Consider the following 11,196-nt stretch of genomic DNA (forward strand, 5'->3'; position numbering starts at 1 on the left):
GGCTCGGGCCAGAAAACAGGCCCGATGGCCGGGCCGGGCCAGGCTCGAGCCTGGGTTTTTTTCGTCGGGCTTGGCTAGGCCCGGCCCGAGGTATGGCCAGGTATACTCCTGCCAGACTAATGATCATGGATTGCTCCAGGCCAGGCTTATTGAGGACACCAAGCAAGCAACCTCCAGGCAGATCCCAGGGAAGGTCCAGGCCAGGCAATTTTTTGTGAAGCCTCCAACCAAACTAGCCCATCATCTTTACACTTATGAAGTTATTATAGGCACGTCATAGTTGAGGAGAACGTCTCCTCCAACCAAACGCGCATCGCCATAAATCCTGAAATACCTGATGGGTGGCGGGTACAATTGTTCTTCTGAGCATTCAACCATATTTTGGTTCGCTTTGAGATTTAATAGATGATGGATGGTGTCGTGGATGTACTCTCTCTGGATGAAAACCTGATCTAGCCTGGTATGCACTCTCGTTCCCTGTAGGCTGGCTACGGCCCGGATCTCACGCAAGTGTGCTGAACATTGGAGGCCTTTTGTAAAAACCAAACCAGGCTAGCGAATAGTGGACGTACGCCAACTGCCAAAGCCAAACAAGCCTGAACTGAACTCAAGTTGAAATCCAAGACAAATCTTATGCACAGCCTGTTCACAAGGCGGCATTACCTGTTGCCAGAACACACTATGAGTACATTATGTAACCCAATGTAGTGCCAAGCACGTACGAACTGTATTAGTTGACTTTGTGCTGTGCCACAGACCCATAGTTGCTCGTCCTCGTTCCCATACGTGCCAAAGCCAAACCATACCGTCGTCGGGAAAGACCAGGGACGAAAAACAAAATGCAGGGATCCGTTTCGAGAATGGGGCCATGCGGCGGCGGCGGCGGCCACGACAGGGACATGGACATGCGCGGCGTGAACCGTGTGGTCAAGCTGGTCGTCCGCCACGGCGACACCGTCGACGCCATCTCCGTCCTGTACGAGCGGAACGGCCGGGAGGAGTGGACCGACCTGTGGGGAGGACAAGGGGGGACGCTCTCCGAGGTACGTACGTTAGACACACATTGCTCCCTGACGAAGACGACTCCATTTTTCATCCATCATCGGTGATGGAGCTCCTTATACTCCATTTCGTTGTGGATGGCTCAGATCTGCCTGCGGCCGGACGAGCACTTCACCGGCGTCGTGGGCCACTACGGCGAGTTTGATGGCAGCTTCGCCGTGAGGTCGCTCACTTTCGTCAGCAACGCCCGCAGCTTCGGGCCGTACGGGCAGGAGGATGGCGTGCCGTTCGCGCTTCCTGCGGCCGGCGGCAAGATCCTCGGCTTCCACGCGCGCTCCGGCCGCCGCCTGGACGCGCTCGGCACCTACGTCAAGATGGCAGATCTGTCCACGCAGGCCCCACGGAACTGATCATGACCTTGCCCATAGGAGTTCCTTATTGTACGTGCGGTAGTATATCTCACTAGTTACGGCTACTCCATGCGATTTATTATTTCATAATACTTGTTTGTGTTCTTCTTACCACCCTAGAATTTCCTTGCTGTACGTGCGTAGTACATCTCCTCACTAGTTACGGCTTGCTCCTCCATGCCATTTATCATGCCCGACCTGGTTGTGTTCTTAATAAAATGTACTACATACTAGTATATAATTAAGGGTTTTGATTAGTTTTGTCATTCGATTATGTGATATTACTCCATTTGTCACTAGAATTTTCAACTGCCAAAAAATGCTACCCCTTTGTTAAATGTGTGCTAAAAAATGGCACTAGACACCTTTATTGTTCGGTTAAAGGCCATTGACCGGGATGAAGTAACCAAAGTACACCTGACCCCACTTGTCAGCGTCTCCTCAACAACTCATCTCATCTTGTGCCTTGATCTGATGGCTATAAGGCCAAAGCTAAAGCAAGTGGTGGAGAGGCTTCTGGGTATGCAACTTAGATTGGCCTCTCTGTTGTATACACTGCTACCTAGCTTTTCATACTGGGCACAGAAGGTAATTGCCAGCTACCTTTGTGCTATACATCGCCGTATGCACAAGTCTAGTGCTCACTCCTGTTGGAAATATGAGCAATTTACCATATGATTTTATTAACAGAAATACTAGATAAAGCATGACCAAAATAGCAGAGATAAAGCAAGTCATGCAATCTAACAGAGAGAAGGTAAATAATATCTGCAAATATGAACTAGGACCGAACATATCTAGAGCAGACATTAGTGCAAGTTGCATATATGAAGTAGAACTTAACATATGTAGAGCAAACGCTACAACAAGGAACTGTGGCAGGACCTCTAACAGAAAGAGCAAGAACACGTACGGGACAGCAGCAGCAGTGGACTTGGGGTCGGTGACCTCGCCAGCCATGTCGTCCAGGAGGTTGTCGACGTCGGGGAAGAAGTCGTCGTCGGAGTCCGGTGTGTTCGTGACGAAGAAGTCAGCAGTCGTGCAGGGCGCTTCCCAAAAACCTTATCACCCTTCTCCCGTACAGGACTCAAAGATGTGCGGTTTCGGAGGCCTACTGTCCCGACCTGCGGTGCATGCCGCAAGCCGGGATGGGGAAGAACGTAGCAGTAGCTCAGTATTCAGGAACCTGGGGGCGAGAGGAATGTGTTGTTCTGGTGTGCATCTCTGGAGAGGAGCGACATCCCTATTATAGGCACATGAGAGAGAGGCGAGAGGGCAGCGTCGGAAGGTGAAACGAAAAGACGGAGACGAAGCGAACAACCAGCAGCCGAAAAGTTGCACCGTTCGCATTCAGTCTCCACTGTCGAAAATCTTTTCAGCTTCTGTGTGACCTTCGTATACCAGTCGTGCATGGCAAAAATTTAGACATCGGCTCGGCTCATTCCCGCAACCCGCGGCGCGTCGTGACGAGGCGAGGCGTGGCGTGGCAAGGCGGAGGAGGAGCGCGTGTAAATGTCCCTCATGTTCTCATGCTCATACATGTGGGAAAACATCGTCCCTTATAAGGAGGTCCAACTCCCACCAAATTAGCAATATGGGACTAAACTTTAGTTCCACCTCTTGCCTTACACGAATGGGCTGCCTGGGCCTCTAGGATTTATTAGGAATTTCTGAAACTGCTATTGGGCTGGCCCAAAATAGGAAAAATTCCAGCAATCCCCCACCAGATCCCAGAGGCACACAAAATTTGCCTTTGGTTCCAAAATACTGTTTTATATACCGGTACTGCAGTGGAGACTGTTAAGTTGAACTTCCACCCAGAACTCTATGCTACACTAGTAAGCAACTTGAACAGTGGACTGGGCCTTGAACTGCAAGTTTTCTACGAAACTAGCTTCACACAAAGCCTTGACCGATACTAGGCTACCGTGGGTCTTCCCCGCGGTTGGAGCTTATGCGTCATACTCGGAGACCTTTCATGAGTTTACTAGAGAGCACCCTACTCTCATAGATTGCGACGTTTAACAATCAGACTCATATAGGTGCGTTCTTCAAAAGATGTTCTACAGAGCAACATCTCTGCTTCAATGAGCCACTTAGAACACATTAAGATATACATCAACCTGCCATGCATATTAGGAGAGTATTGCATCTTCATGGAGTGGTATTGTTAATAGCAAGGATACTCTCCTCCCAGTTGACCAACAGCTTGTCTCCACATCTAATTCACGGGATCTCCGATCACATAGACTAGGTTACCACTGTGAACAACTCATATTGTGGGTCTCATACCCATCTCCTTTGATGCATTATCTATCACATTACGTGATAGACCCTTAGTAAAAGGATCTGCCAGATTTTTAGACGTTTGGATATAATCCAATGCAATAACTCCGGAGTTTTTCATTTTTCTGACAGACTTCAACCTTCTCTGAACATGTCTTGATGACTTCATGTTATCCTTTGAGCTGCTCACTTTCGTGATTACAGTTTGATTGTCGCAGTTCATAAGAATACCCGGTACCGGTTTCTCAACTACCGACAAGTCATTCAAGAGCCGACGAAGCCAATCTGCTTCGACCGTAGCTGTATCTAGTGCTGTGAGTTCTGCTTCCATTGTTGACCTTGTTAAGATGGTCTGCTTGCAAGACTTCCAAGAAACAGCGCCACCTCCATGAGTGAATACATATCCGCTCGTGGCCTTTATCTCATCAGCATCTGAGATCCATTTTGAGTCACTATACCCTTCCAGTACCTTTGGGTACCCAGTGTAGTGAATTCCGTAACTCGCAGTGCCTTTCAAGTAACGCATAACTCTCTCTAGAGCTTTCCAATGCACATCTCCAGGTTTTGAGATAAACCGACTTAGTTTGCTAACAACAAAAGAGATGTCAGGTCTTGTACCACTGGCTAAATACATAAGCGAGCCAATAATATGAGAACAATTGATCTCTAGCAATTCTTCGATTCTTTCGAAGCAGCACGCTAGCATCGTATGGTGTTGGAGAGGGCTTGCAGTCGCTGTAGCCAAATCGACTCAAGATCTTTTCCACATAGTGAGATTGAAGCAATGTAATCCCACCATTATCGTCTCTCAACAACTTGATGTTCAGAATGACATCAACCACTCCTAAACCCTTCATCTCAAAACAACGAGATAGAAAATCCTTGACCTCCTTAATAATATTCAGATTTGTTCCAAAAATCAGTATGTCATCAACATACATGCAAAGGATAACTCCCTCGCCCCCACCATGACGATAGTACACACATTTATCAGCTTCGTTTATAACAAAGCCTGTAGTTGTTAAAGTTCTTTCAAACTTCTCATGCCAATGTTTGGGTGCTTGCTTGAGTCCATACAAAGACATTAGCAACTTGCACACTTTTCCTTCCTGACCATCTACTACAAACCCATCTGGTTGTTCCATATAAATTTCCTCTTCCAACTCTCCATTTAGGGAAGCAGTCTTAACATCCATTTGATGAACGAGAAGACTATGTGAGGCAGCTAATGAAAGTAGTATGCGAATAGTTGTCAGTAGAGCCACAGGTGAGTAAGTATCAAAGAAGTCTTCACCTTCCTTTTGGGTATAACCCTTGGCCACGAGTCGTGCCTTGTACTTCTCGATAGTACCATCAAGCCTAAGCTTCTTCTTGAATACCCATTTGCACCCTATAGGTTTGCACCCATAAGGATGATCAGTTATCTCCCAAGTTTCATTTGCCAAGATGGAATCCATCTCACTATGGACCGCTTCCTTCCAGTAGTCAGCATCTTCAGATGCATAGGCCTCTGAAATAGAACTGGGAGTGTCATCTATTAGATAGACAAGAAAATCATCACCAAAGGACTTTGCAGGCCTCTATCTCTTGCTCCTAGTAGGAACTTCATTGTTCTCCTCCACAAGATTTTCAAAGTGTTCCATCGAAATGGCAGGTTCAGTAATTGTAACGGGTTCCTAATTCGATGAACTAGGCATCTCCTGATTAGATGAGGTAGCCATATCCTTCATGGGAAAGATATCTTCAAAGAAAGTCGCATCATTCAACTCCATGATCGTACCGACATGCAGGTCAGGTACCTCAGATTTTACAACCAAGAATCTATAGCCAATGCTATGAAAGGCATATCCCAGGAAAACATAATCCATAGTTTTTGGTCCAAGTTTACCCTTCTTTGAAATTGGCACATTGACTTTCGCCAAACAACCCCAAGTTCGTAGGTAAGAGAGTTTTAACCTTTTCTTCTCCCATTCCTCGAAAGGAGTTATCTCTTTGTTCTTTGTGGGAACTCGGTTTTGGACATGACATGCAGTCAATATCGCCTCCCCCACCATGCCTTGGAGAGACCCGATGTGTCTAACATGCCGTTAACCAAATCAGTTAGAGTACGGTTCTTTCTTTCGGCCACCCGATTTAACCGAGGTGAATAGGGAGGCGTACTCTCATGGATTATACCATGTTCCGCACAAAAGGAATCGAATTCATTTGAGAAATACTCTCCACCACGATAGGACCTAAGCCTCTTGATCTTTCGATCAAGTTGGTTTTCCGCTTCAGCTTTATAGATCTTAAAATAGTTCAAAGCCTCATCCTTAGATTTCAGAAGATACACATGGCAGTATCTAGTGGAGTCATCAATTAACGTCATAAAATACTTCTTTCCACCTTTTGTCAACACACCATTCATTTCACAAAGATCTGAATGTATGAGCTCTAGTGGTGCAAGATTTCTTGTTTCCGCAGTCGTATGAGACTTACGAGGTTGCTTATCTTGCGCACACACTTGACACTTAGATCCCTTGATAGTGGTGAAACCAGGGATTAAGTTCAACTTCGCTAGTCACGACATGCAACCAAAATTAACATGACAGAGACGTGAATGCCACACATTTGATTCTCTATTGTTGCAAACATGATTAACAACTTTATTGCAAACGTCTGACAAGGATAAACGAAACAGACCTCCTCACTCATAGCATTTACCAACAAAGGTGCCATACTTGGATATTACAAATTTATTCGACTCAAAGACAAGCTTGTAGCCATCCCTTCACGGAAGAGATCCGCTAACAAGATTTTTATTGACGGAGGGGACATAATGCACGTTCTTCAGCCGCACGATCTTCCCTGAAGTAAACTTCAGATGGACCGTGCCAACACCACGAACAGAAGCACTCGAACCGTTGCCCATCAGCACGGTGGAAGTCCCTGCGGTCTGATAAGACGAAAACATGGAAATATCACCGCATACATGCACATTAGCACCCGTGTCAATCAACCAATCAGGAGAATGGCATACTGAAAGAATAGTGGGAAATATACCATACCCAACATGCTTCATGTCAGTGTCTCCAATGACAACATTAGCGGTCTTGCCGCCTTTTCCAAGATGACGCTTGTCATAGCGATTAGGGCAAATAGGAGCCTAGTGATGAGGATCTCCGCACACATGACAAACACCTTTCTTCTTGTCATTCTTCTTCTTGAAGTTGGTGTGCTATACAACCTTGTTATTCCCATCAAACTTTCTTTACCATCAAACCTGCCCTTGTTCTTGAACTTGTGGGGCTAGAAGTTTTTCTTCTGTACCAGATTGGCACTAGATCCTCCCTCAATACCTCGAGCATGTGTGTCCTCTGCTCTCGCCTTTTCTTCCACATCAAGAGTACCAATGAGATCCAGAACGGAAAACTCCTGCCTCTTATGCTTCAGTAAGGTAGCATAGTTCCTCCACGAAGGAGGAAGCTTAGTGATGATGCCTCCAGCAACAAACTTGTCCGGTAGCATACAATTGAAGTGCTCAAGTTCTCTAGCAAATGACTATATCTCGTGAGCTTGCTCAACCACGCAACGCTCTTCAGTCATCCTGTAGTCATATAATTGTTCCATGATGTACAACTCAGTGCCGGCATCCGAGACCCCAAACTTGGCCTCGAGTGCGTCCCACATATCTTTTCCATTGTCAATTGACACATAAGCATCAACTATGTTCTCACCAAGAACACTCAAGAGAGCATCCTTAAATAGAGTATCCATTTTCTGAAAAGCTTGTTCCTGTTGCGCATCATACTCCCATTCAGGTTTGCCAAGAGTGGCGTCATAGCAACTCATGGATTGAAAACATAAGACTGCTCTCACGCGCCACCTCTTATAGTGGATACCCTCAAACATAGGAGGTCTCATGGAAGCAGCAAAACCACTTGGTGTAAATTGCCTATAAAAAGGTTTTTGGATTGTTGGAAATATGAGCAATTTACCATATGATTTTATTAACGGAAATACTAGATAAAGCATGACTAAAATAGCAGAGATAAAGCAAGTCATGCAATCTGACAGAGAGAAGGTAAATAACATCTGCAAATATGAACTAGAACCGAACATATCTGGAGCAGCAGTAGAGCAAGTTGCATATATGAAGTAGAACTTAACATATGTAGGGAAACACTAGAACAAGGAAATGTGGCAGGACCTCTAACAGAAAGAGCAAGAACACGTACGGGACAGCAGCAGCAGTAGCACTGGACTTGGGGTCGGTGTCCTCGCCAACCATGTCGTCAAGGAGGTTGTTGACGTCGGGGAAGAAGTCGTCGTCGGGGAAGTAGTCGCCGGAGTCCGTGGCGTCCGTGACGAAGAAGTCAGTAGTCACGCGGAGCGCTCCCCAAAAACCTTATCATCCTTCTCCCGTACAAGACTCAAAGAGGTGCGGTTTAGGAGGTCTACTGTCCCGACCTGCGGTGCATGCCGCAAGCTGGGATGGGGAAGAACATAGCAGTAGCTCAGTACTAAGGAACCTGGGGGCGAGAGGAATGTGTTGTTATGGTGTGCATCTCTGGAGAGGAGCGACCTCCCTTTTATAGGCACAGGAGAGAGAGGCGAGAGGGCAGTGTCGGAAGGTGTAACGAAAAGACGAAGACGAAGCGATCAGCCAGCAACCGAAAAGTTGCATCGTTCGCATTCAGTCTCCACTGTCAAAAATCTTTTCAGCTTCCATGTGACCTTTCGTATACCAGTCATGCGTGGCAAAAATTTAGACATCGGCTCGGCTCATTCCCGCAACCCGCGGCGCGTCGTTGCGTGGCATGGCGAGGCGGGCGGTGGAGGAGGAGCGCGCGTGAATGTCCCTCTTGTTCTCATGCTCATACATGTGGGAAAACATCCTCCCTTATAAGGAGGTCCAACTCCCACCAAACTAGCAATATGGGACTAAACTTTAGTTCCACCTCTTTCCTTGCATGAACGGGCTGCGTGGGCCTCTAGGATTTATTAGGAATTTCTGAAACTACTATTGGGCTGGCCCAAAATAGGCAAAATTCCAGCAACTCCAAGCATGCTCTTACCTTTGTGAATGCGGAACTTCCCAAGAATGGTGAGAACTTCCCATATGGATCCGAGGATGAGAGCAGGAAGCTTGAGAAAATCGATGGCCCATTCACCAAGGATGACGAGGTAAACAAGCCTGATGAGGATGATGGCGAGATTCATGTCGGTTCTGATGAGTTCTACGAGGATGTCCGAGAGAAAAATAGTGATGATGGCTCTAAGGAGGATGAGGAGTGATGGGTTGTACGTTAGCTTCCCTCCATTTCCCCTTTTTGGTGTTTTGATGCCAAAGGGGGAGGTGGCTTCAGTATATCTTAGGCCCATATTATCCTATTATGCTTATGTGCAAGCCTGGGATCTTTTGGTTGGTGTTTTATTTGGTTAGCTTGCTCCAAACTTTAGTGGTTTGTAATATGCACTTATATTTGTGTGCACGAGCATTGGTTGGAATGCTCTTGTACTTTTTATCTTAGTGGGATCGAAACATATATTTTGATGCACTTGTGATATGCAATATTTCCAACTAAGCTTATCTAATATAATTGTTCTATCCATGGTTATTTTTGTTTGGTTGTTGATGACTATACCATGCCACACAACTTTTATTCACGTTGTGAGACTTCATTAGCAAAAATATCTAATGTCTCACAATGTGTACACATAGCTACTCCTTGCAATGCATTATTTGTATATTTTCTCTACTCATTGCTAGACCCCACTTTGCTCTAGGGTTGGGGGGGGGAGGGGCTCATCTCTAGATATGTGCAAAATGCTTCAACTAGCATATAATGTGTTTATGCACATATCTAGGAGGAGTCCTTCTACCTATCTTAGACAACCTCATGTTTCAACTCCACTCATTTATATACTCAATTCATATTGTCATCATGCAAAAAAGGGGGAGACTAACAGTGCAACTTGTTTCCACGGTGGGCTTTAGTGATAATGACAATATAAATTGAAGACCAATCTTGTGCGCTAAGTATTAGAAGGTGGACTAGTCAAAGAGGTTGAATTAAAGGTGTTTGTTGACCCCCTGATTATCAAAAAGGAAAGATTGCGGTATACTCAAGCATTCACAAGTGTTTTAAGTTTTATTGAGTATAGGAACATCACGCTATTAAGAGGAGTGCCCAATGAAGTAATGACGGAACTGAACTTTCCTATGATGTAGTCCTTAAATACAACAAAATATACACAACCCATGTCATATATCTTGTGCCACCATAATAGCCAAAGAAAGATCTGAGAAACACTTCAAATGAGACACACATACACTGGCCAGAAGTTCACATAGGAACTTCCGGAGCGTCCGGAATCCAACATCAGCTCTGGAGTAGGTTCTAGAATTGGCTTCATGTTTAACTTTGGAATCTAGACTGCCCGGAGTGTTACTCCGGAACTTCCAGAGCTACTTTTGAAACCTGTCTGATGCCTTCCAATGGGTGGAAGTAGGACTATGTAAGCCTAGTTCATCTTTTGCAAGAGGTATCTCCATTAACTTCTAAGCTACTCTTATTTTCTCTCTTGCTCCATTTCTCAAAATCTAGAAATACCCAAATCACGAACTTACCTCCATCAAAACACATCACACCTTTGATGGGAAAGATAGAGGAGAAGTTGATCTACATTTTCACCAAAGGAAATCAAATTGCACCTTGATTTCACTGAGCATTTCTTACTCTTGGAGGCAGGAGACTCCTTCATGGATAAGAGGTCTTCAATGAGGAAGCAACGTGTGATTTACCCTCGAAAAGTTTGTAAAATTTGGAGGTCGCCTCGAGGTCTACCATGAGTAGTTGAAATCACATTCATTGTGATATCTTATAGAGAATAGGGTGAGCCTCCATGGTGTTGGTGTGCCTTTGTGGTAGCACCCACTCCTCCGATAGTGACTCACTTCCCTCTAAGGATGTGAACATCAGGATGCATCCTCATCTCTGGAGCTTCAGTTATCTCTAACCCTAACTCTTTATTCATGGTTTAGTTTGGTCTCTTGACCTTGCACTGGTTTTATCCTATCATGCTAGCTTAAGTCCTATATTTGTGAACACATTTTGTACACTTGTTTTCTCACCGTAGCAATTGTTTAGGCCAACTTTATATTTCACTTGTCTAAACTTGCTAATATTATTTTTTTGTGAATATACCTATTCACCCACTGTGTCCATCTCGAACCTTTCAAATATTTGAAGTGCTCAAATCCTCAAGGAAATATACTTACAAATGCTAACTTTCGGATGCTGAAATGGGGTCTCAGCCATCACACATATGGAGATTGATACTAGAAGGAAGATATGCCCTGAAGTAGGCTTTAATTTAGATAATTAGCTGTAACACCCCGGATGTGACTTTCCATTTTTGTAACTCCAACTCTTGCCATTTTCGGCTTTAAGTTATGAGATTCCCTTCGTGGTTGGGTTTTGTCTTCATTTTGCATTTTGTTCTTGTCATGCAT

The 11,196-nt window shown here is 45.1% G+C and overlaps 1 protein-coding gene across 1 annotated transcript; it reads left to right on the top strand.

Moving 5' to 3' along the window:
- The first annotated feature begins 834 nt into the window (after window positions 1–834).
- Window positions 835–1,645, top strand: LOC123164278 (jacalin-related lectin 3). The gene is made up of 2 exons (XM_044581695.1): window positions 835–1,043; window positions 1,149–1,645. Exons 1-2 carry the CDS (start codon window positions 840–842, stop codon window positions 1,410–1,412), a joined length of 468 nt encoding a protein of 155 aa, XP_044437630.1. The 5' UTR covers window positions 835–839; the 3' UTR covers window positions 1,413–1,645.
- Window positions 1,646–11,196: the final 9,551 nt, after the last annotated feature.

The sequence above is a fragment of the Triticum aestivum genome, chromosome 7D, assembly GCF_018294505.1.
Source record: "Triticum aestivum cultivar Chinese Spring chromosome 7D, IWGSC CS RefSeq v2.1, whole genome shotgun sequence".
In the NCBI taxonomy this organism is placed as follows: domain Eukaryota; kingdom Viridiplantae; phylum Streptophyta; class Magnoliopsida; order Poales; family Poaceae; genus Triticum; species Triticum aestivum.